The 22500-nt window shown below is 37.2% G+C and overlaps 1 protein-coding gene across 10 annotated transcripts in view; it reads right to left on the bottom strand.

Moving 5' to 3' along the window:
- unc5cb (unc-5 netrin receptor Cb) overlaps positions 1 to 22500 on the bottom strand; it is a 256956-nt gene that overhangs the window by 19744 nt on the left and 214712 nt on the right. For 3 of the 10 annotated variants that reach the window (XM_073914032.1, XM_073914036.1, XM_073914038.1), the window contains 5 exons: positions 21809 to 21976; positions 21534 to 21698; positions 10484 to 10543; positions 3367 to 3558; positions 931 to 1275 (listed from right to left, as the gene is read on the bottom strand). In XM_073914032.1, coding sequence (XP_073770133.1) covers positions 931 to 1275; positions 3367 to 3558; positions 10484 to 10543; positions 21534 to 21698; positions 21809 to 21976 — 930 coding nt within the window. 10 annotated transcript variants of the gene reach the window in all.

The raw sequence follows: 22500 nt of genomic DNA, 5'->3' as shown, positions 1-22500 counted from the left end.
ATTTTGTATGGGTGTTTCCCAGTGTAGGGTTGCAGCTGGAAGGGCATCCACTGCGTAAAACGTTTTTGTGTGCATTTGCTTGTGTTTATGCATGTATTTAAGTGTGTGTGTGTTTGTGTGTGTGTGTGTAAGCGCATGCTTATGTGTGTATTTATGCGTATGTGTGTGCATTTTGTGTGTGTGTGTCTGTTTATATGAGCGAGTGTGTATGTGTGCATGCATGCGTGTGTGTGTTTATGTATGTTTGTGAGTATGTCTGAGTGTGTCTGTGCTTGTATGTGAGAGCATGTGTGTGTGCATATGTGTCTGTGTTAGTGAGTGCATGTCCGAGTGTGCATGTGTCCATCTGTGTGTATGAGAGAAAGTGTGTGTGTGTGTTCTCGTATATCTGTCACACATGTTCTTGTGTGTGTTTGCGTGTGTTTATGCATGTATTTAAGTGTGTGTGTGTGTGTGAGTGCATGCTTATGTGTGTATTTAAGCGTATGTGTGTGCATTTTTTTTGTGTGTGTGTGTGTCTGTGTATGTGTGCAAGTGTGTATTTGTGCATGCATGCATGTGTGTGTGTGTGTGTTTATGCATGTTTGAGTGTCTGAGTGTGTCTGTGCTTGTATGTGAGAGCATGTGTCTGTGTGTGTGTGCATTTGTGTGTCTGTGTCTGTGTTTGTGAGTGCGAGTCTGTACATGTACATGTTAATGCATGTGTGAGTGTGTGTGTTACATGCATACACACACACACACACTTACACAGAGAGACACAGTCTCACTCACAAACAGTCTCTCTCTCTCTCGCACACACACACCACACACTCTCTCACATATTCGTACAACTAGATGTACACACACACACACTCACACAAACACACATGCACTCTCCCTCTCACAAACACACTCTCTTTAACTCACACACACACACACACACACACTGACCTGAGTTTGGCACGATCAGGTGTCCCCCGAGTGCATTGAATGAGCCGAACGCGGTGCAGGACGGGTCCCAGCAGCGCATTAGTGTTTGTGTCTGTGTGTGTGTGCGCCGGCCGATGGTGTCGCCGTCCAGCAGAGCTCGGGGCAGTTTGGGCGAGGCGTCACTGGGGTCGTCCTGCGGGGTCACCAGCCCTGACGAGTTGTACACCTTGATCTTCAGGTTGGGCAGCGGCTCCAGCAGCGGGGAGTTGGTCATGGGGATTTTATCAGCCACGTCATGCAGAGCGTAAACCGGCCCGCGGTACAGCGCAGCGGCCGACGTCAGGTCAGGGGGAGCCGTCAGCAGGTCTGCTATACACACACACACACACACACACACACACACACACACACACACACATACAGTGTGATTCAGACATACAGATTCAGTTCAACTCAATTCAGGTGACACAGTGGCCTCACAGCAAGAAGGTCGCTGGTTCGAGCCCCGGCTGTCTCAGTTGTCATTTCTGTGTGGAGTTTGCATGTTCTCCCCGAGTTGGCGTGGGTTTCCTCCGGGTGCTCCGGTTTCTCCCACAGAATGTGCTAATGTGTGTGTGTGTAAGTGCATGTTTCAGTGTGTGCGTGTTTGTGAGTGCTTGTTTCAGTGTGTGTGTGTTTGCATATATCTGTCTATGTGCGTACATGTTTTTTTGTGTGTTTATGCATGTATGTAAGTGTGTGTGTGTGTGTGTGTGTACGTGTGTGTGCATGCTTGTGTGTATTTATGCATGTGTGTGCATTTTTTGTGTGTGTGTCTGTGTATGTGTGCATGTATGTGTGTGTGTGTTTATGCATGTTTCTGAGTGTGTCTGAGCTTGTATGTGAGAGCATGTGTGTGTGTGTGTGTGTGTCTGTGTTTGTGATTGCATGTGTCCATCTGTGTGTAAGAGAGTGTGTGTGTGTCTGTACATGTACATGTTAATGCATGTGTGAGTGTGTGATGCACGCATACACACACATGTACACATACACACACACGCACACACACACACACACGCACACACACGCACGCACACACACACACACACACACACACACACACACACACACACACACACACACACACACACGCGCACACACACACACACGCACACACGCACACACCACACACACAGACACACCCACAGACACACACACAGACACACCCACAGACACACACACACACACACACACACACACACACACACACACACACACACTGTATCTACCGATGCCCCATCAGAAACACACAGACAGAAATATCTACTGGAAATGGGACTGAATCCAGCTTTGATTACAGTTATTAAAAATATGGCATCAATCACAGTATGCGTCACTGCATTCTGATACTCATCTGTGTGTGTGTGAGTGTGAGTGTGTGTGTGTGTGTGTGTGTGTGTGTGTGTGTGTGTGTGTGTCACTGTAATGATAAAGGAAATGACAGATCATTCCTCATGGCTTTATCAGCTTGCTTTCAAACATCTGCCCCTGGGATGATTTCATTGGTAATATTTCTGCTCTAGGGCGGCACGGTGGCTCAGTGGTTAGCAATGTGGCAGGTTTGAGCCCCGGCAGGGTCTGTTAGCGTTTCTGTGTGGAGTTTGCATGTCCTCCCCGTGTTGGCGTGGGTTTCCTCCAGGTGCTCCGGTTTCCCCCACAGTCCAAACACATGCAGTACAGGGGAATTGATGAACTAAATTAGCCTTAGGGTGTGTAAACGAGTGTGTATGGGTGTTTCCCAGTACTGGGTCGCAGCTGGAAGGGCATCCGCTGTGTAAAACATATGCTGGAATAGTTGGCGGTTCATTCCGCTGTGGCAACCCCTGATAAATTTAAGATTGAATGAATGATGACAGCACATAATATTTTGCTAGTTTTCCAGTGTTATAAAGGTGCCGGGTGAAAAAACCTTCTCCAATATTTAGAATTTGGATTGCTAAACCAAGTTCGACCACTAGGTGTCAATCCTTTACAGGTGACCTATCATGCCCTTTTTGACAAGAGGTAGTGTCTTGATGTGTCTGATGTCCTTAGAGTGTGTGTGTGTGTTTCAGTTTGAGCTGAGAATAGCCCACAGATAATGTTAATAACTCTCTGAAGCTGACCCTTTCAGGCTTTCATCCTAATGGTGGCGTTTTGGTGACTGTCGCTTTAAATGCGAATGTGCTCTTTATGAAAGAGGGTGGAGCTACAAACGCCTGTGAGTCAGCATAGTGGCAGATTCAACAACTCTAATGGTTGCTGTTTATGCTAATGAGGGAGAGACGGCCACTAGTGGGCGGGGCTTTCCCTCTCTATGGAGAAAGCCCCACCCACTAGTGACAATGTGTGTGGGTGTGTGTGCTGTGCTGTTTTCACCAGTGCGTGGCGTCTTGATGATGAAGGCCTGGAATGATTAAGTGTGTGTGTGTGTGTTACCTGTGCGTGCCGTCTTGATGTTGACAGGCTGGAATCCTCCGTTGAGCGCAGATGAGTCCATGATGTCCGAGTCGAAGTCTCGGTGGTTTTTCCTGTAGACGAAGAGCGCCACGATCACCGAGATCACCAGACACATGATGACGGCGATCACGATGCCCACGTACAGCGCCACGTCATCTGTGCTAGGGGCCGCTGAACACACACACACACACACACACATGCACACAAACAAACACACACACACATGCACACACGCACACACACACAAATGAATTCACTCATCTTTATTTCGATAGCTCTTTTTAAATATATTGTGTGTAAAAGCAGCTTAACATAGAAGAACAAAGAGAATATAAGATATAATATTACAGGTTGTGAAACATTCCAGCTATGCACAGTTGCAGGAGAGTAGTGTAGAAACACACACACACACACACACGTCTCTGATTGAGTCTGCTGCACTCGTGTGTCTGCAGTGATAGAGCTGTAGAGCACCAGCAGAGGGCGCTGTCAGCCACGAGTACAATAAACCACATTCACTGACACGCACACACACACACACACTACAGATTCACACACACTGTAAACCTCTCTGATTCAGGGGGTGATTTAAAAAGCACTGGTAATATATGTTGTGATTATATTTAAATACTAGAATAAGGCTATCTAAGAGTGAAACAAACAGAATTATATAAAATCCACTCATTTTCCTTCACCTTAGTGCCTTATTTATCAGGGGTCACCACAGCAGAATGAACTGCTAACTATTCCAGCATATGTTTTACACAGTGGATGCCCTTCCGGCCGCAACCCAGTGCTGGGAAACATCCATACACACTCGTTCACACACACACACACACACTCATACACTATGGCCAATTTAGTTCAATTCCCCTATAGCACATGTGTTTGGACTGTGGGGGAAACCGGAGCACCCGGAGGAAACCCACGCCAACACAGGGAGAACATGCAAACTCCACACAGAAATGCCAACTGACCCAGCCGAGGCTCGAACCAGCGACCTTCTTGCTGTGAGGCGAATGTGCTAACCACTGAGTCACTGTGCCACTCCTGTTAAAAATTTTATATATATATATATATATATATATATATATATATATATATATATATATATATATATATATATGTGTGTGTGTGTGTGTGTGTGTGTATAAATAAACTATTAGTAGTAGTAGTTCATAATAATAATAATAATAATAATAATAATAATAATAATTGTTGTTATTATTTTAATTGTAATATTCCAGTTATTCTATAAAGAAAAAAACACACACTAAGATTTAGGTAAATACACTCCAATAAAAGCACAAATGCTGTCACTGGGGTGATGTATTTTAACCCTTTAACTTGCCCACAAAGAAAAAATGTTTGGATAAAAGTACCGTAATTAAATACTATGAAAAATCTATAAAAAACACTATGAAAAAGTGCAAGACCAATTTATAAAAAAATATACTAAATAAAACATTTTGAATAGTAAATAATCTTTATTATTATCTTTATTAAGCATAATTAATTAATTATTAATTTTATTTTTACAATAAAACCAAAATCAAGTGTAGTAGTGCAACAGGATTATGTTCGTTCGATATATATATATATATATATATATATATATATATATATATATATATATATATATATATATATATATATATATATATATATATTTTTTTTTTTTAATGCTGTTTGTGTCTAAACCACTTTTTAAACGACTTTGACAGTCACTATTTAAAACAGTGAAAAAATGGACAACCGTAGAGGGGCAGTCAAAGGGTTAAAAAGCAATATTTTTGTACACAAAAGTTGGCAAAACATTCCGCTGCGATGACCCCGGATTAACAAAGAGTCTAAGCCGACAAGAAAATGAATGAATGAATAATAATAATAATTATTATTAAAATATATATTAGCTTTATTCAATTTCATATAATAATAATAATAATAATATAACAATAACAACTACAACAACAACAACAATGATATTAATGTTATTATTAATAATAATTTTACTACTTATGTTAATGTTAATAATAATAAAATAATAATAATAATAATGTTGACAATAATAATAATAATAATAATAATAATAATAACGTTAATAATAATAATAATAATAATAATAATAATAATAATAATACAATTAATAATAATGTTAATGTTAATAATAATAATAATAATAATTATTATTATTATAATGTGACTGTTGTTGTACAGAACATTACACTATCCAATACTATACTAATACTACTCAATAACAATAGTAATATGTATTGATATTAATTTTAAACGTTAGCTCATCAAGGTGTTGTTTTCTTATAAGCACTCCTCAATCTTCATATGCGTCTCTCATTACAGTCTTCTGTGTTTTCTCTTTCGCAATTTTTCCTCCAAATGCAGATTATAGGCACACGCCAATTACATTCCAGACCTGCACGGCTCCCTACACAACAGCAGATGCTTCACAGGATGGATTATAGTTTATTTCTCGATCCAAAACAGAAAGAAGACAGAAAGAAAAAGATCAAAAAGTAAATAAAAAAGCAGCTCTGTTGTGGACTGAAGGAGTTCCTCCAGGTGTGTGTGTGTTTGTGTGTGTGTGTGTGTGTAGTTCAGGGTGAGCACAGTGGAGCTCATCCTATCGACCCGCAGGAGCCTGAAGCTGCAGACGGGACACTAACAGAGTTTGATTATCTTACAGACTCAGAGCCTGCAGGAGGAGCAGTGTCTCCACGCGCCACCACACACACGCAAACACACACACACACACACACACACACACACACACACACACACACACACACATATATGAGATACAGAGAGACACATACACAAGCGCACATACATTTTTACACACATGCACACATGAGGGTTTGCACAAACTACTCAACTTTAACACTCTCGCATGACGCTTTTCAACAACCCAGCCTCAAATTTCTGAAGCGCACCAAATACTTCCCAGGAGGTACTTTTTTTTTTTTTTTGCAGTTTTTGTTTTCACGAATCCACCAGAGGCCGCTGTGTACGCTTTCTGAGATCTTACATTTCTCCAGTGAGTGCCATTTAGACCTGCTGTTCTCGCGTAAATCCACCGCTGTCAACTGACTGACTGACTGATCGACTGACCCATTCTCCTTCCCCAAACCCAACCGATAGTGTTTTCAAAAGCACAGATTAACCCAATCACATGCTTCTCTAAACCAACAATCCAGAAAAACAAAAGCCCTCGCCTGATTTTTACCACATTCTCATCCTGTGTTCCCTGCTGAAAAATCCAGCTTAAACCAGCCTAGGCTTTTAGCTGGTCAACCAGCCTGGTTTTAGAAAGGTTTTAACCACTTCCAGGCTGGTTTCCAGCCATTTCCAGCCTGGTCTTAGCTGGTCAGGCTGGAAAATGACCAGCCAAATCCAGCTAAAACCAGGCTGGTTTAAGATGGATATAGCTGGTTTTGACTTGGCTAGGCAGGTCAAGCTGGTTTTAGCTGGTCATCTCCCAGCCTGACCAGCTAAAACCAGGCTGGAAATGGCTTGAAACCAGCCTGGAAGTGGCCAAAACCCCTCTAAAACCAACCTGGTCGACCAGCTAAAACCAGCTGACAAGTCTAGGCTGGTTTAAACTGGATTTTTCAGCAGGGTTATTACTTTTTTCTTTTATGTTTTGGTTTTTGCTATCGTTTTACCTGCTTTCTGGAACTGTTCTCGAACCCTGTCATCATGGTCAACTCCACTTGACGTCTCAAGTCTGCCAACATACAGTAAGCGGCAAGCTAACTGTAACTGCAGTAAAACCATCCAAATGGAGGTGAGTGGTCAGCTGGTTAGTGTGAAAAGGAATGGCGTCATACCGCCCCGTAGCGTTCAATTATCTCCGAGCTTAAATTTTTTTACCAGGACAGCATGCCAAACTTACGAAGAGCGTCAAGCAGCTAACTATCTAAGTGTGAACACTTGAAATAGCAAAGTGTGGCGTGTTGCACAACATTTGCATCCTGTGTTTTGTTGATGACGACATCAGCGACTAGTCGACTCGACTTTGAAGTGCACTTTAATAGTCGTTAAATTCCTAGCACACACACACATGTGCACATGCGCAAGCATGCACACACGCTAGCTCTCTGCAACTCTCACATAATTGACCACTGAAGCTAAGCAGGGCTGCGCCTGGTCAGTACCTGGATGGGAGACCACATGGGAAAGCTCGGTTGTTGTTGGCAGTGGTGTTAGCGAGGCCAGCAGGGGGTGCTCAACCTGCAGTCTGTGTGGGTCCCTAGTATAATAATGGAGAATCTATACTGCTCAGTAAGCGCCGTCTTTCAGATGCCAGGTTCAACCGAGGTCCCGACTCTCAGTGCTCATTAAAAATCCCAGGATGTCCTTCAATAAAGAGTAGGGGTTTAACCCTGGCATCCTGGCCAAATCTGCCCACTGGCCTCTTACCATCATGGCCTCCTAACCATCCCCATATCATAACTGGCTTCATCACTTTGCTCCTCTCCACCAATCAGCTGGTGTCCGGTCTGACGCAAAATAGCTGCCGTCGCATCATCCAAGTGGATGTTGCACACTGGTGCTTGATGAGAAGAGCCCCCCCCAAAAATGTGCTTTGAGTGTCCAAGTGCTATATAAATGTGAGGAATTATTATTATCACACACACACACTTATGCATGGTGTTTCTAACGCAGTGTGTTTTGTAAATCTGACATTATTCTCTCTTCCGGCTGCCGTTATCAGTTTAACACTATTGATTTGCTCTTTCTGAAAGTCTTGATAACACCATGCTGGATTTTCTCTCTAAATATTTCAGCTGATAGGATTGTAGAATAATAATTAGTTGTATTCTCCTATTCACTGAGCTCTAAGTTGACCAAGTCATCCACTTCTGCTGCTGAGAAACCCGCACATGTGAAAGGCTCCCTCATTCTCTGGCTGATGTTTAGCTGTGAATGATGAGCTTCTGCAGGAGGGCTGATACTGGAGCGGATGCAGACGCAGTGATGAAAGTCCAGCGATATCATCTCCCCCGCGTGAGTCTGCCGTCCGGACGGCCCGCGCTCGGCCTTTGATGATAAAGCACACACACACTCACCGGGGGTCAGCATTAAAATGTAGCGCTCAGATTAATACGTTTCTTTGAACACCGGCGAGCGCAGGTACAAGAGCAGAGCAGGAAAACAGCCTGCAAATGAAACGCATTACTGAGCTGGACACACACACACACACACACACACAAGCAGTTACACACACATACAGCAGTTACATACGCGTGCACACACACACACACACACACGCGCACACACACGCGCGCACACACACACACACACACACACACACACACACACACACACACACACAAGCAGTTACACACACACAGCAGTTACATACGCGCACACACACACTCAAACACAAGCAGATACACAAACACACATGTGCACACACAAACACTCCTACACACACTTATACACACAAAAACAACACTCATAATTGCTTGACTAGATATGTTGAGGTCTTTAGCTGGTCAAAATTGGTCCAGGATTAACACACAAAAACTAAACTTAAAAACACAAGAGGCATATAAACCCAGAAACTAGCCAAACAAACAGCTAACAGACATTTTAAAGTTGATCTAAGCTGGTTTACTCGACCTCTCAGTGTCAAAGAGATCAAGCTATGCGGTTTGGTCACATAATAAAAGTCTGCTTCGGTTGTTTTCTGGTCTAAGCTGGTTTAGATGGTCACCTGTACTTAAGGCAGCAAAAAAGTTATAAACCACCAGAAATTTTTTTTTTAAAATACTGCAGTAATACTATAGTGCTTTTAAACCATACTATAGTAACGTACATGAATTAATCTGTTGTGGTGATTCTATAGTTGCTATAGCAACACAACAGTTCAAGTAATTAACCTTTTGTGGCGATTCTATAGTTGCTATGGCAACAAACAATTAAAGCAATTAACCTGTTGTGGTGATTTTATAGTTGCTATGGCAACAAACAATTAAAGTAATTAACCTATTGTGGTGATTCTATAGTTGCTATGGCAACAACAATTACAGTAATCTATTGTGGTGATTCTATAGTCGCTATGGCAACACAACAACTACAGTGATTAATCTGTTGTGGTGATTCTATAGTCGCTATGGCAACACAACAACTACAGTGATTAATCTGTTGTGGTGATTCTATAGTCGCTATGGCAACACAACAACTACAGTGATTAACCTATTGTGGTGATTCTATAGTTGCTATAGCAACAACAATTACAGTAATCTATTGTGGTGATTCTATAATCGCTATGGCAACACAACAACTACAATGATTAATCTGTTGTGGTGATTCTATAGTCGCTATGGCAACACAACAACTACAATGATTAATCTGTTGTAGTGATTCTATAGTCGCTATGGCAACACAACAACTACAGTGATTAATCTGTTGTGGTGATTCTATAGTTGCTATGGTAACCTAAGAACTGCAGTAATTAGTCTGTTACAGTGATTCTATAGTTGCTATGGCAACACAACAACAACAGCTATATAAACAAATGACCCAACACTGTAGTTTTCTACAACTATATTATACTTTAATACACCACCATTTATTAAAGTAAAAACTAAAGTACATTACAGCATTTATTATGGTTCATCAGTTCACTACAGATAATATTATAAAGTGTTGTAAATACTATTATATATAAATACAGTAAAATACACTTTACTATGGTTCAAATACACTATAGTAAAACTAGTATGGCATTTTTCATGTGTAGATTGAAAGATGATAGCACCTTTGATTAGTTTATGTATTCTTTTTAGCATTTAAATGGATTATTCACCCAAAAATGAATGTCATAATTTCTTTAGTCTTTACTTCTACTTTCTACTACTCTACTTTCAAACCTTAGAGTTTCTTTTTAAAAAATGTTTAAGCACTAGAGAGCCAGTAAGTAGTAAGTCAATTGTCATATTTGGGTGAACTATCCCTTTAAAGACTCCTGAGAGTAAAAAAGGGATGGCATGAGTTGAGAAAAGAAAAAAGGAGGAAATAAGGAAGGATTGGAGACGCATGCAAACAGAAAGCAATGAAATGAGGGACTCACATGGATGTGGCAGAGCATTGCTCTTGTCTGTGTGCTCGGAGGACTTCTGATATAAGGAACCTTTGGGAGAGAGGGAGGGATGGAGGGTGAGGGATGAAAATCAAATTCAACACAATCGGATTGAACAACAAAAAAAAAAAATCAAACAAGCCAACAAAGACATGAGCGATGATGAGGACGGAGCCCGGGACTATTCTTCTCCATTTGGTGTCACTTTCACCCTCTCCTGGACTCTTTCTGCAGACAAACGAGGAACGTGGCCATCCGTCAGCCGCGTTTTAGTGCTTCATTAGGACTAACGAGCGAGCGCGATGGATGGTTTTAAGCTGATAAACAGGGTTGGAGTCAATGAGTCAAAAGCACTCGCAGCCTCACAGCTGACACATGGACATGAGGGATCGGCACTCGGGGAGCTGGACGCTATTAGAGAAGAGACGCCCTCTAATGTAGCATGAGGAACGGCCTTAAATCACACGCGCACCGGCTGGAGGAGGACGGCTCAAGCACATCTGCATATCCAGAGGCTGCGTGCTCATCAAATACTTCAGTGCTGCTGCTTTCGATGCTTTTATCCTAGTGAAAAAATGGTGGTTCTTGTAACACTCACAACATGGACAATCACTATTAAATATAAATGTACAGTTTAAAAATTGGGTAATGCTTGACTTAGAGCGGCGTTCATAAGACTAGTCATTATAAATAATAGTGCCAATGCTGGGCTGTCTGTATCCCTCAAGCACCCTGCCCTGCTGGCCTCATTCCAGCTAATTGTCCTGTCTACGCTGCCTAATCTCTTCACCTTGCTGGCCCTGCTGGCTCCCCACAGGCCTCCAGCCCTTCCTGTCCCCATCAAGACCCCTGCCCTGTTTGCCCCATCTGATGCTCCTTGGATCCCTCTGATTCCGCGCTGGACTGTCTCTTCAGAAAACCGGATCTCACAAGAAAACTTTATGGTTTGTCTGTTTAGTGGCTAATTTGTACACATTTGTACAAGTTCAGTCATTGGGGGATGAGCAAATTGTATGAATGAGATCATACAAAATCATACAAATTAGCCACTAAATCAAAAAGTTTAGAATTGCTGTGAGACAATTGCTGTCAGATGCACCCTGGCCATCAGCTGAGGCCCCTGACCCACCACACCGTCCCTGATCTGGCCTCCTGCTAGAATTTTAGACCGACCGGACCCACGCTGGACTGCCACTCCAGCTCCACCCTGTCCTCCTGCTAGGACCCTAGACCCATCAGAGTCTCCTTGGACTGTCCCTCCGCCTCCACCCTTTCCTCCTGCTAGGACCCTAGACCCACCAGACCCTTCCTAGACTGTCCCTCAAGCCATACCATGGCCTCCTGCTAGGACCCTAGACCCACGGTACCGTACCTAGACTGTGGCTAAAGCTCCACCCTGTCCCCCTGCTAGGACCCTAGACCCATAAGAGTATCCTTGGACTGTCCCTCCACCTCTACCCTTTTCTCCCGCTAGGACTCTAGACTTATTGGACATTCTCTAGACCAGGGGTCACCAATCTCATTCCTGGAGGTCCGGTGCCCTGCAGGGTTTAACTGCAACTTGCCTCAACACACCTGCCTGGGTGTTTCAAGTATACCTAGTAAGACCTTGACTAGCTTGTTTAGGTGTGTTTGATTAGGGTTGTAGCTAAAATCTGCAGGACACCGGACCACCAGTTTGGTGATCCCTGTTCTAGACTGTCCCTCAAGCTCCACTATGGCCTCCTGCTAGGACTCTAGACTCACCGAGTCCTCCCTAGACTGTCCCTCATGCTCCACTATGGCCTCCTGCTGGGACCCTAGACTCACTGGACCCTTCCTAGACTGTCCCTCAAGCTCCACCATGGCCTCCTGCTATGACCCAAGACCCACCGGACCCTACCTACACTGTCTCTCAAGCTCCACCATGGCCTTCCTTCTGCTAGAACCCTAGGCCCACCAGACCCTATGTAGACTGTGCCTCGAGCTCCACCCTGTCCTCCTGCTAAGACCCTAGACTCATCAGAGACTCCTTGGACTGTCCCTCCACCTCCACCTTTTGCTCTTACTAGGACCCTAGACCAACCAGACATTCCATTATCTGTCCCTCAAGCTTCACCATGGTCTCCTGCTAAGACCTTGAACCAACACGCACCCGCCCTGGTTTTCCTCTCCCTCCCTCCCTGGTTACTTGTCCGTTCACTATTCTGTCTTGTTGTATTGCCTGTTTTGTTTTGTTTCTTGCCAGTCCTGAGTCATGTATCTTGTTGGGTGTTCCCCTTGGGGACATCTAGTGTTGTCTTGTTTACTCCTGATTTGGTGGAGTAGTCCAGACTCTAGTTCTGTCCAGTACAGTCTTGGATGTAGTGCTTAACCTGAGTATACTTGGGCCATGCACTCATCTCTTCTGTCTTTGTCTGTCTTTTTCTTTGTTTTGAGCATGAGGTCTCGGTTTCTGTTATCAATGCCGAGTCTTGTTTCCCTGTAGTGAACATTTCTAAGCATTTCCTGGATTGTCTAGGCATGTTTTGACTCTTGATTCTTTTATGTTTAGTTTGTTTAACCTTCGCCTGTTTACTGATTACTCTGCCAGTCCAGCTCACTCTAAAGAGTTCCATAGTTAATGTTTTGTTTCCACCCTGAGGTAGTTTTGTTGTCTTCTGTTTTTGATCTGTTAGATAAACACCCATTTTAGTTGCATCCTCCCTCCTTCCCTACCAACACAACCCTGACAATAATAAGCAGAATATTACCAGCCACTTCTGTGGACACTTAAATACTGTAATTAGCTTGTTGTCTGGCAATGCGAGTGAGTCTGAAGAGCCTGTAAATCTGACAGTAAATCTGTTTAATAGCTAAACGTGTGAACTGAAACACAAAAGTCACATATGGATGTAGAAATGGACAGAGCGGTGGATACATTGACGGACAGCAGAATCAATGACCTGATGGATGGAGCATTTATGTGCATGATATTGACCGAGGTGTTGACCTCTGACACCTAGAAAAGAGACGCTTAATCTCACAATCGCAGAACACACAATGCATACTAAAAGGACACACATTATGTACATACCAATGAAATCGAATTATAATGTGGCATTATTTCCTGCCTATTATAGAGCATAAAGTCTCATTGTATCAGTTTTTTTAAAAATTATAATAATAAATATAATTATATTAACAATAAAATAATAATAATATCAATATCAATAATAATAATAATATCAATAATAATAATAATAATAATAATAATAATAATAATAATAATAATAATAATAATAAATATATTAATAATAACAATAAAATAATAACAATAAAAACAACAACAACAATAATAATAATCACAATAATAATAATAATAATAATAACAACAACAAAACAACAATAAAATAATAATAATAATGAAAAAAATAATAACAACAATAAAATAATAATAATAACAACAATAAAGTTATAACAATAACAACAACAATAATAATAAAATTAATAAAATAATAATAACAACAACAATAATAATAACAATAATATTACTAATAATAATAATTACAATAAAGTAATAATAATAATAATAATAATAATAACAACAATAATAATAACAATAAAATAATATTATTAATAATAATAATAATTATAATAACAATAACAATAAAATAATATTAATAATATTATAATTTAGAATATTTGTGCAATATCATTATTTACAAAAACAAACAAATGCAAATTTAATATGTTTATGAATTAAAATGTCGAGCTGATTAATACTAGTATATTTCAGCATTAATATAAAATATTTTGTGTTGTTATTTGTATGGTACATGCTATTTTGGGGAGGGTTTTCTTTTGATTTTTCTCCTTTTTATACATTTGACACTTTATGCACTCGACTGGCCTGCCTGCAGTCCCGACCAGTCTCTAATAAAGAATGTGTGCAAAAGTGCAAAATGCGCTAACAAAGACTCTGTACTGTTGCCCACCTTAAGACTTTTTTTGCAAGAATTGCAGACGATACAACAAACCTCGTGATTTTTATTGTTTGTTTTTAAATAAACATGTATTCCAGTTTTGGTTCTTGGATCACATTCCAAAAAAAGTTGTATCGGTATCAAGCATTTACCACATTGTAATGTTGCCGTTCCTTTTCACAACACTTAAAAGATGTTTAGGGATTGAAAATACCAAGTGATGAAGCGTTTCAGGTGTAATTGTGTCTTATTCATCCTCTAAACAAGTCTTAAGGTGGGCAACAGCACGAGTTTCAAAACATGTCACACATATTCTTTTGGGGACAGGTCGGGACTACAGGCAGGCTAGTCAATTACCTGTATCCTTTTCTTGCATAGCCTCAAGTCAAATGCAAGTCAAAGTAAATTTAGAAATCTTTCATTCATTCATTTATTTTTCGGTTTAGTCACATATTTAACAAGTAGTTATTCGTTCATTACAAATGCAAACCATTTCCCATTAATCAACCGTGCTATTTTCATGCTATCCTCCCAAACACAGCTCAAAGTCTGTCACTGTGCTTTTATTAGCGTCTGCTGTTGTTTGATCGGTGAGAGCATCAGTGCAAATATTACATTTCATCCAGCACAAATTTGCACAAGATCCAGTTTCTGACAGATGAAGCAGAAGAAGAAGAAGCCGGCGTTTGCCCTTGTGTTTGTCATGCCCTTTCCACCGATCGATATGTCAAGAAAATGTCATCTGTCTGTGCATTAAGCAACAAAAAGCCCTGAAAAGCAACATCATAACACAGAAAGACAGCACACAAACAGCAAAAGGTTAAAACTACAGAGCCAAAATCCAGAAAAACAGCTCAAATTCAATCCCACTTCAGCTGACACCGCAGCCCAAACACAATCTGAGCACTTCACAAACTCAAAAAGAAAGCAAATACGCTAAGATCCGAGGGCATTAGCGCAAAGGAAACGCTCTGTAAATGCTTTCTAACGGGACGAGGTGAGTTCACCTATCAGGCGTAATTCGTGCCCGATGATATTTGCAATAATGTGCGCTTTCAGATGATGTGGATTTCTGATAAACGGTCATTAGCATGCGCATAAGTGGCTTCACCCTTTTAGCCGGAGAACCGGTGGGAAAAATCAATCAGGGGAAGTGAGTCTAAATCTATAACGTTATGGGTTTTATATTCCCCACAAACTCGCCATCAATCTGCGCTGGACTAATGCTCCCACAATGCATTTCACTGCGAAAAAACTAATAAGACGATTCAAATAGCAGAGGAATGACTGGAGTATCCCTGCGTCTGCTGGAAGATGCGTTAAAAGAACTGAAGTAATAATTACATTTCAACAAAAAGCGGGTTATAATCAGTGCTGGGTGTATTTAGTTACAAAAGGAACTGTAATTAAATAACTTTCCCTCTGAAAAAAGTCAAGTAGGGGGAAACTTTTCATTTTTAGGTCATTTAGTTTCAGTTTAATACTGTACATACTGTATATTTACAACATGTACAACAACACATGCTGAACCAGACTAATACCTATTATTGCTTACAGTTATTATGTACTTAAAGTCGGTAATTCAAAAGAAGTAAATTTAATCACTGGTAAAAGCTGACCTGATTCTCTATATTTTACATTTTATATCTAAGACAAACTTTAGGCTGTCTTGGAAAAAAATGCCTTTTAAGTAGCTTTAATTTTAAAAGTAGTTTTACGTTTTTAGTAGCATAACATTTAAACGTAATTTTAGTTTAAAAGTCGTTTGAAGTATTTCTATGTTTTTAGTAGCTTCAAAAGGTTAAATAAAAATTTTTTTATTCTAAGTACCTTCAAGTTTAAAAGTAGTTTAAGGTAGTTTTACTTTTTAAGTAGCTTCAAGTTTAAAGTTTTTAGTTCTAATATTCAAGGAATTTAAAGTTTAAAATAGTTTAAGGTACTTCTGTTTTAAGTAGCTTAATCAAAAGTATTTTTAAGTTGTTTTAAGTTTTTAGTAGCATAACATTTAAAAGTAATTTTAGTTTAAAAGTAGTTTTAAGCAGTTCTAAGTTATTTCTATGCTTTAAGTAGCTTAAAGTTTAAAAGTCGTTTTAAGAATTTCTATGTTTTTAGTAGCTTAAAAACTTTACATTTAAAAAGTAGTTTTTTATTTTTAGTAGCTTCAAGTTTAAAAGTAGCTTTAGGTTTTAAGTAGTTCTAATATTCAAGTAACTTAAAGTTCAAAAATAGTTTAAGGTAGTTTTGTTTTAAGTAGCTTAAATATTAAAAGTAGTTTTAAGTAGTTTTGAGTTTTAAGTAGCATAACATTTAAAAGTATTTCTAAGTTTTAAGTAGTTTAAAGTTTAAATGTAGTTTTAAGTTATAAGTTATTTCTGTTTTAGGTAGTTAAAGTTTAAAAGCACTTTTAAGTTTTAAGTAGTTCTTAGATTTAAGTAACTTAAAGTTTAAAAATTGTTTAAGGTAGTTCTGTTTTAAGTGGCTTAAAGTTAAAAGTATCTTTAGGTTTTAAGTAGCTTCAAATTTAAAAGTTCTAAGTTTTAAGTAGTTTTAAGATTCAAGTAGCTTAAAGTTTAAAAGTAGTTTTAAGCAGTTTTAAGTTTTTAGTAGCATAACATTTAAAAGTAATTCTAAGTTTTAAGTAGCTTAAAGAGTAAAAGTAATTTTAACTTTAAAAGTAGTTCTAATTTTTAAGTAGCTTTAAGTTTAAACAAAATTTAAGTTTAAAATTTAAAAGTAGTTTTAAGTAGTTTTAAATTTTAAGTAGCCTAAAGTTTAAAATTAGTTATAAGTATTTTTATGTTAAAAGTAGTGTTACAGTCACCAGCGATCTAGTCACAACTTGCCACCAAATGGACTACAAATCCTGTCATTCGTATAAACTAGTTTTACATTTTAAATAGCTTAGTTAAAAAGTAATTTTAGGTTTTAATTTCTAAGCTTAAAGTAGCTTAAAGTTTAATTTATTATATGTATATAATCTTTTATGGTTGATACGTTTTTTCATGGTAAGAATATATACACTGTCATTGACCATACCCAGCCTCTATTTGGAATGAATAAAATTGTTTGTGTGTTTTTTATTTTATTTATTTATTTATTTAAAATGCCTTCATTAATTTGATCAAAAAACATACAAATATTATTCATTTAAAAATCAAACTTCTCAACTTCAATAAACTATACAAACGTGAATTATTTCCGTGAGTCAGTGCTGAATTTCAGCAGCATGGTCAGATTATTAGCACATAACAATATGATTACCGCACTCACCATACAGTATCTCAATGAATAAACAATCTGTGTTTTACCGCGTTATCAATCGGCCTATTGAGCAGCGAAATGAAGCTTGTAAAAGTGATGAAGAAATATTGTTGGAGTGTTATGAGCATCAGACACACACACACTGACGGATGATTCCTCACACACTTTGATCAATACTCCGATTAACACTCGCTCATCGTTTGCACGCCAGAATGAAAGTGGTAATTAGATTGCTGATTATCATTAACGGCATTTGATTCAATCTGCTGTGCATCACCGCGACCCCTGGCCATTTCATTTTCATCACCTAATCAAGATGAATATCAATCTCAACATTTATTAAAGCAAGCAGAAGTGTGTGTGCGGGCGCTCGCTATTATTATTGCACTTAAATACTCAAACTGTGTGTCTGCTGATGAAGAAATGAACTTGCGTCTGCGTTTTGGAGATAGGATGTGCTCTTATGTTTAACTTTATAAAATATATACTCATATATATAATACACCGTTTTGTTGTGCACTTTTAAATTTATTTTTAAATATTTTAAATTTTTTTTTTTTTTATAATTGGTTGATATAGTTACTTATTTTCTATTATATTTAATCCATTTTAATGTGCTTTTAAATTAATCACTCATTCATTCATTTTCCTTATAAATATTTATTCACTTATGTGTTGTTGTTGGTATTATATTATTGTTATTTTTTTATATCTTCTAAATAATAATATCATTTCTTTCTTTTATACCTTATATCATATTTTTAATTTATTTTTGCATTTTATTCTTCTTAATTTTTTTTTTTTGTTTAGATTATTTATTTATTTATTTATTTGTTTAATTTACTTATTGTTCTTTATTTATGGTATTTTATTATTATGTAGTTGGTATCATATTATGTTATTTTTTCATTATTTATTTAGATAATCATAATAATATTTTGTTTATTTGTAGCTTCTATTTTAATTTTACTTTAAATTCAGATTTTTCTTTGTTTATTTGATAATATTTTTTTAGTTTAGAATATTTGTTTAACTGCTTTTATTCACTTATTTTTTATTTTTTTATTTTTTTATTTTTACAATGATTTTGTTGTTATTATATTATTTAATTTGTTTTCATTATATAATCATAATAGTCTTTTTCTTATTGGTACCTTCTATTTTAATTTTAATTCGTTCTTTAATTTAATTATTTCTTTGTTTATTTTTTATAATTGTTTTATTTAGATTATTTATTTATATATTATATTATATAAAGTATATATTATATATTAAATTTATATTATATTTATTTATTTTCTTAATTTCATTTATGTTTATTAATTGTTGGTATTTTATTATTCATTCATTGTTATTATATTATAAATATATATTTTCATTTTCTTTTAGATAATAATTCTGACTTCAACTATATACATACATACATACATACATACATACATACATACATACATACATACATACATACATACATACATACATACATACATACATACATATATATATATATATATAAATATATATATATATATATATATATATATATATATATATATATATATATATATAATATAATATAATATAATATATATTATTCCACTATAAAAATCACCATTTGTGCTTGACCTATTAATAAAATCAACAGATGAAACTTTTGTCAATATTTTTTTTGCATACTAAAATATATTTATATATAAATATGTGTACAGTATATGTTTTTCCAAAAAAATATTTATAATTTATGAGATATTATTATTATTATTATTATTATTATTATTATTATTATTAATATTATCATTATTATTATTATATCTATTTAAATCTATTTTTATTAATTACATTTTTTATACATTTCTTTTTCATTACTTGGAAAACGTAATTATGCTCCACATGTCATACATTGTTAAACATTTTTTTTTGTTAAAACTGCAAAAAAAAAAAAAAAGTCATCCAAATAAAACAACTGAACTTTTAACTTCGCAGGATATAAAGAGTTTTTCCTTCAGAGCTGCTCGGCATGTTTATTAAGAAGACTCCTGTTTCACTGATGAACACAACAAAAACACTCAAGTCTTCTCTGCCATGGAAAAAGCTCCTGCCTGCGTCTGACCACAGCTGGAAAACTCTACATTTTCCCACAGCACTACTGCAGCAAACCTGAAGCCTTCATCATTTACTGCTTTCACTCACATGTCTTTCCTTTTTTCCCTTCTGAAGAATAAAAGCTGTTCAGTATATTTCCACCATAGAATCAAAGATTTATATAAATGCAATATCACATGAGTAGCCATGCGATGTGGCTGGTTATCGTCACTGGTGGGGGGTACTAAGGCACTCGGCCTGTGATCAGTGCTGATATACAGCCTTATCACATTGCTACTCAAGTTATAATGCTCATATATGCTTGTAGATCATTTCAGTCATTCTAAATTAATGAACTATTTCCAAATAGAGCTGGTGGAATTATAATCTCATCATAATTTTCACTGCAGAAAAACAACGATTTTTCCACCATCGTGCAGCCCTGACGTCTATGTTTCACAAATGAAAAACAGCGATGAAGTAAATGATGACAGAATGATCCTTTAGGAGAACTGTCCCTTCATATGAGGAATTACATCCACAGCAGGTCTATTTTCTGTTTCTCTGTGAGTTTAAAGCATGTCCTGAAAGTCTTGAGGAACCATAAAACTGCTTGTCAACACGTATAATTGCCTTCACAAAGATTTCTTCAGTCTGTGACATTTCTCTTTCTCTCTCTCTGTGACTCCTGCGCTTTTTAAAATAGGGTCCAAATCATAGTAATCATAGACGTGGAGCAATTATGAAGGTTTCTGCGAGTCTGACATAATCACTTATCATTATTTTAAATATAGCTGCTGAATGCTGCGCTATATTTACCCCGGAGACTTGTGCTGTTTCTCCAACACCAGCAGCTGTTTCAAGCCAATCTCAGATCAAGAGGAAGAGGAGATTCGCCATCACACAGAATTATTCAATCACAACCCTCTGATGGCATATGAATTAAATGTACTGTGGTGCATATTTTGTTTGATAAAAAAAAAAAAATTATGTATTTTTTATTAATTGATTGATTTTTGTCTTACATGTAATTTTAAGGTAACTTTAAATAATGCTTTTATTACTTTGATAATTTAGTTATTTATTTTATTATTTATTATTGATTTTTTTATTTAATTATTATGTTTTTATATTTTTTGTAATTTTGTTTAGTTATTTTTGGTATTTTAATTATTGTTATAATAATAATAATAATAATAATAATAATAATTATTATTATTATTATTGTTATTATTATTATCATTATTATTATTATTATCATTATTAATACAATTGTTATTATTGTTATTATTATTATTACTATTATTATTATTATTATTATTATCATTATTATTTCTATTGTTATTAATGTTATTATACTTTTTATTATTATTATTATTAGCATTATTACTATTGTTATTATTATTATTATTGTTGTTGTTGTTAATGATTGTTATCAACAATGTTTAAACTACATATTATGTATAATTTATATAAAATAAATAAATAAATAATATATATGCATGACTATATATTATTAAAAAATTGTTTATAACTCAATATAAAATATTTATAAATAATACAAATTATAATTTTATATGTAAATATATAATATTTACAAATATAATTTTATTTATATAAAATAAAACTCTTCATACATACCTTACACCATATGTATGTGTGTGTATGCAAGTGTGAATATATGTGTGTGTATTTTTTTGTGTGTGTGTGTGTGCAACAGTAGCAGTATCAGTATGAAGGTCATCATCACTCACTCTGCATGCAGAGTCCGTCAGTGCAGTTCTTTGACTGCAGCACGGTTCCCTCACAGTCTTTTCCTCCGTTTTTGGGGGCTGGAGCACTGCATTCCCTGCGTCTCCAGTGAGTGCACTCCGTCCCACACGTCGACCATTTGCTCCACTCCGTCCACAGACCGTCCACTGAAACACACACACACACACATACTTGCTACTGGGACACAAATAAAGCGAGTAAACGAATATAGTTTTACTAGGACACAAATAAAGCAGGTAAACTAATGTAGCTTTACCAGGACACAGCGGGTTACAGGCCAGTTTCTGTATGGCCTGTCCTTCACAGATGGCTCCTCCGTTGAGCGGCGCAGGGTTTGTGCAGCTGCGAGTCCTTTTCTGAAAGCCACGACCACATCGACTGCTGCACACTGACCACTCAGTCCACGTTGACCAGCCACCGTTTACTAAAACACACACACACACACACATCAGCATCATCTACAACACACACTTAGTTTACTTAATCGGTTTGTGTTGAAATGACAAAGGAATTGTGTGTAACCCAGCATTTTTTGTCTTTCTGAAAATGATATTTGTTTATTTAGCTTCAGCAGTTTGTAATAAAGTCTGTATATCTGCCGTCACTCTATTGTAGTTTTCCATGAGCCACTTCCAATCAGAGCACAACCGTCTGTCTCTCTGAACCTCCTCTGACACACAGTCAGATCCTGCTTCATTTCTGCTGTGGATCATCCCTGATCAAAGCGTTTCTCTCCTCGAATGTCGTCCTCCAGACTGTGCGTTAGGCCTGAATGAGCAGGCGAAGGATTGTGACCTTTTGTCTCCAGAAATCCATCACAGATTTCTGACCTTTTATTGTGGTTTCCCTTGGATTCACCCAAAGCACACATGCTGAACGCATCTCTCGTCTTTCTGCTGCGGACAGAAAATGATAATGTGCGGAAAAGAGCTGGGAATGATGGCAGTG

The sequence above is a fragment of the Danio rerio genome, chromosome 10 (genome assembly GCF_049306965.1).
Source record: "Danio rerio strain Tuebingen ecotype United States chromosome 10, GRCz12tu, whole genome shotgun sequence".
Lineage (NCBI taxonomy): Eukaryota > Metazoa > Chordata > Actinopteri > Cypriniformes > Danionidae > Danio > Danio rerio.
Note: the sequence above shows the minus strand (reverse complement) of the source record. Positions and strands in the feature narration are given on the sequence as shown.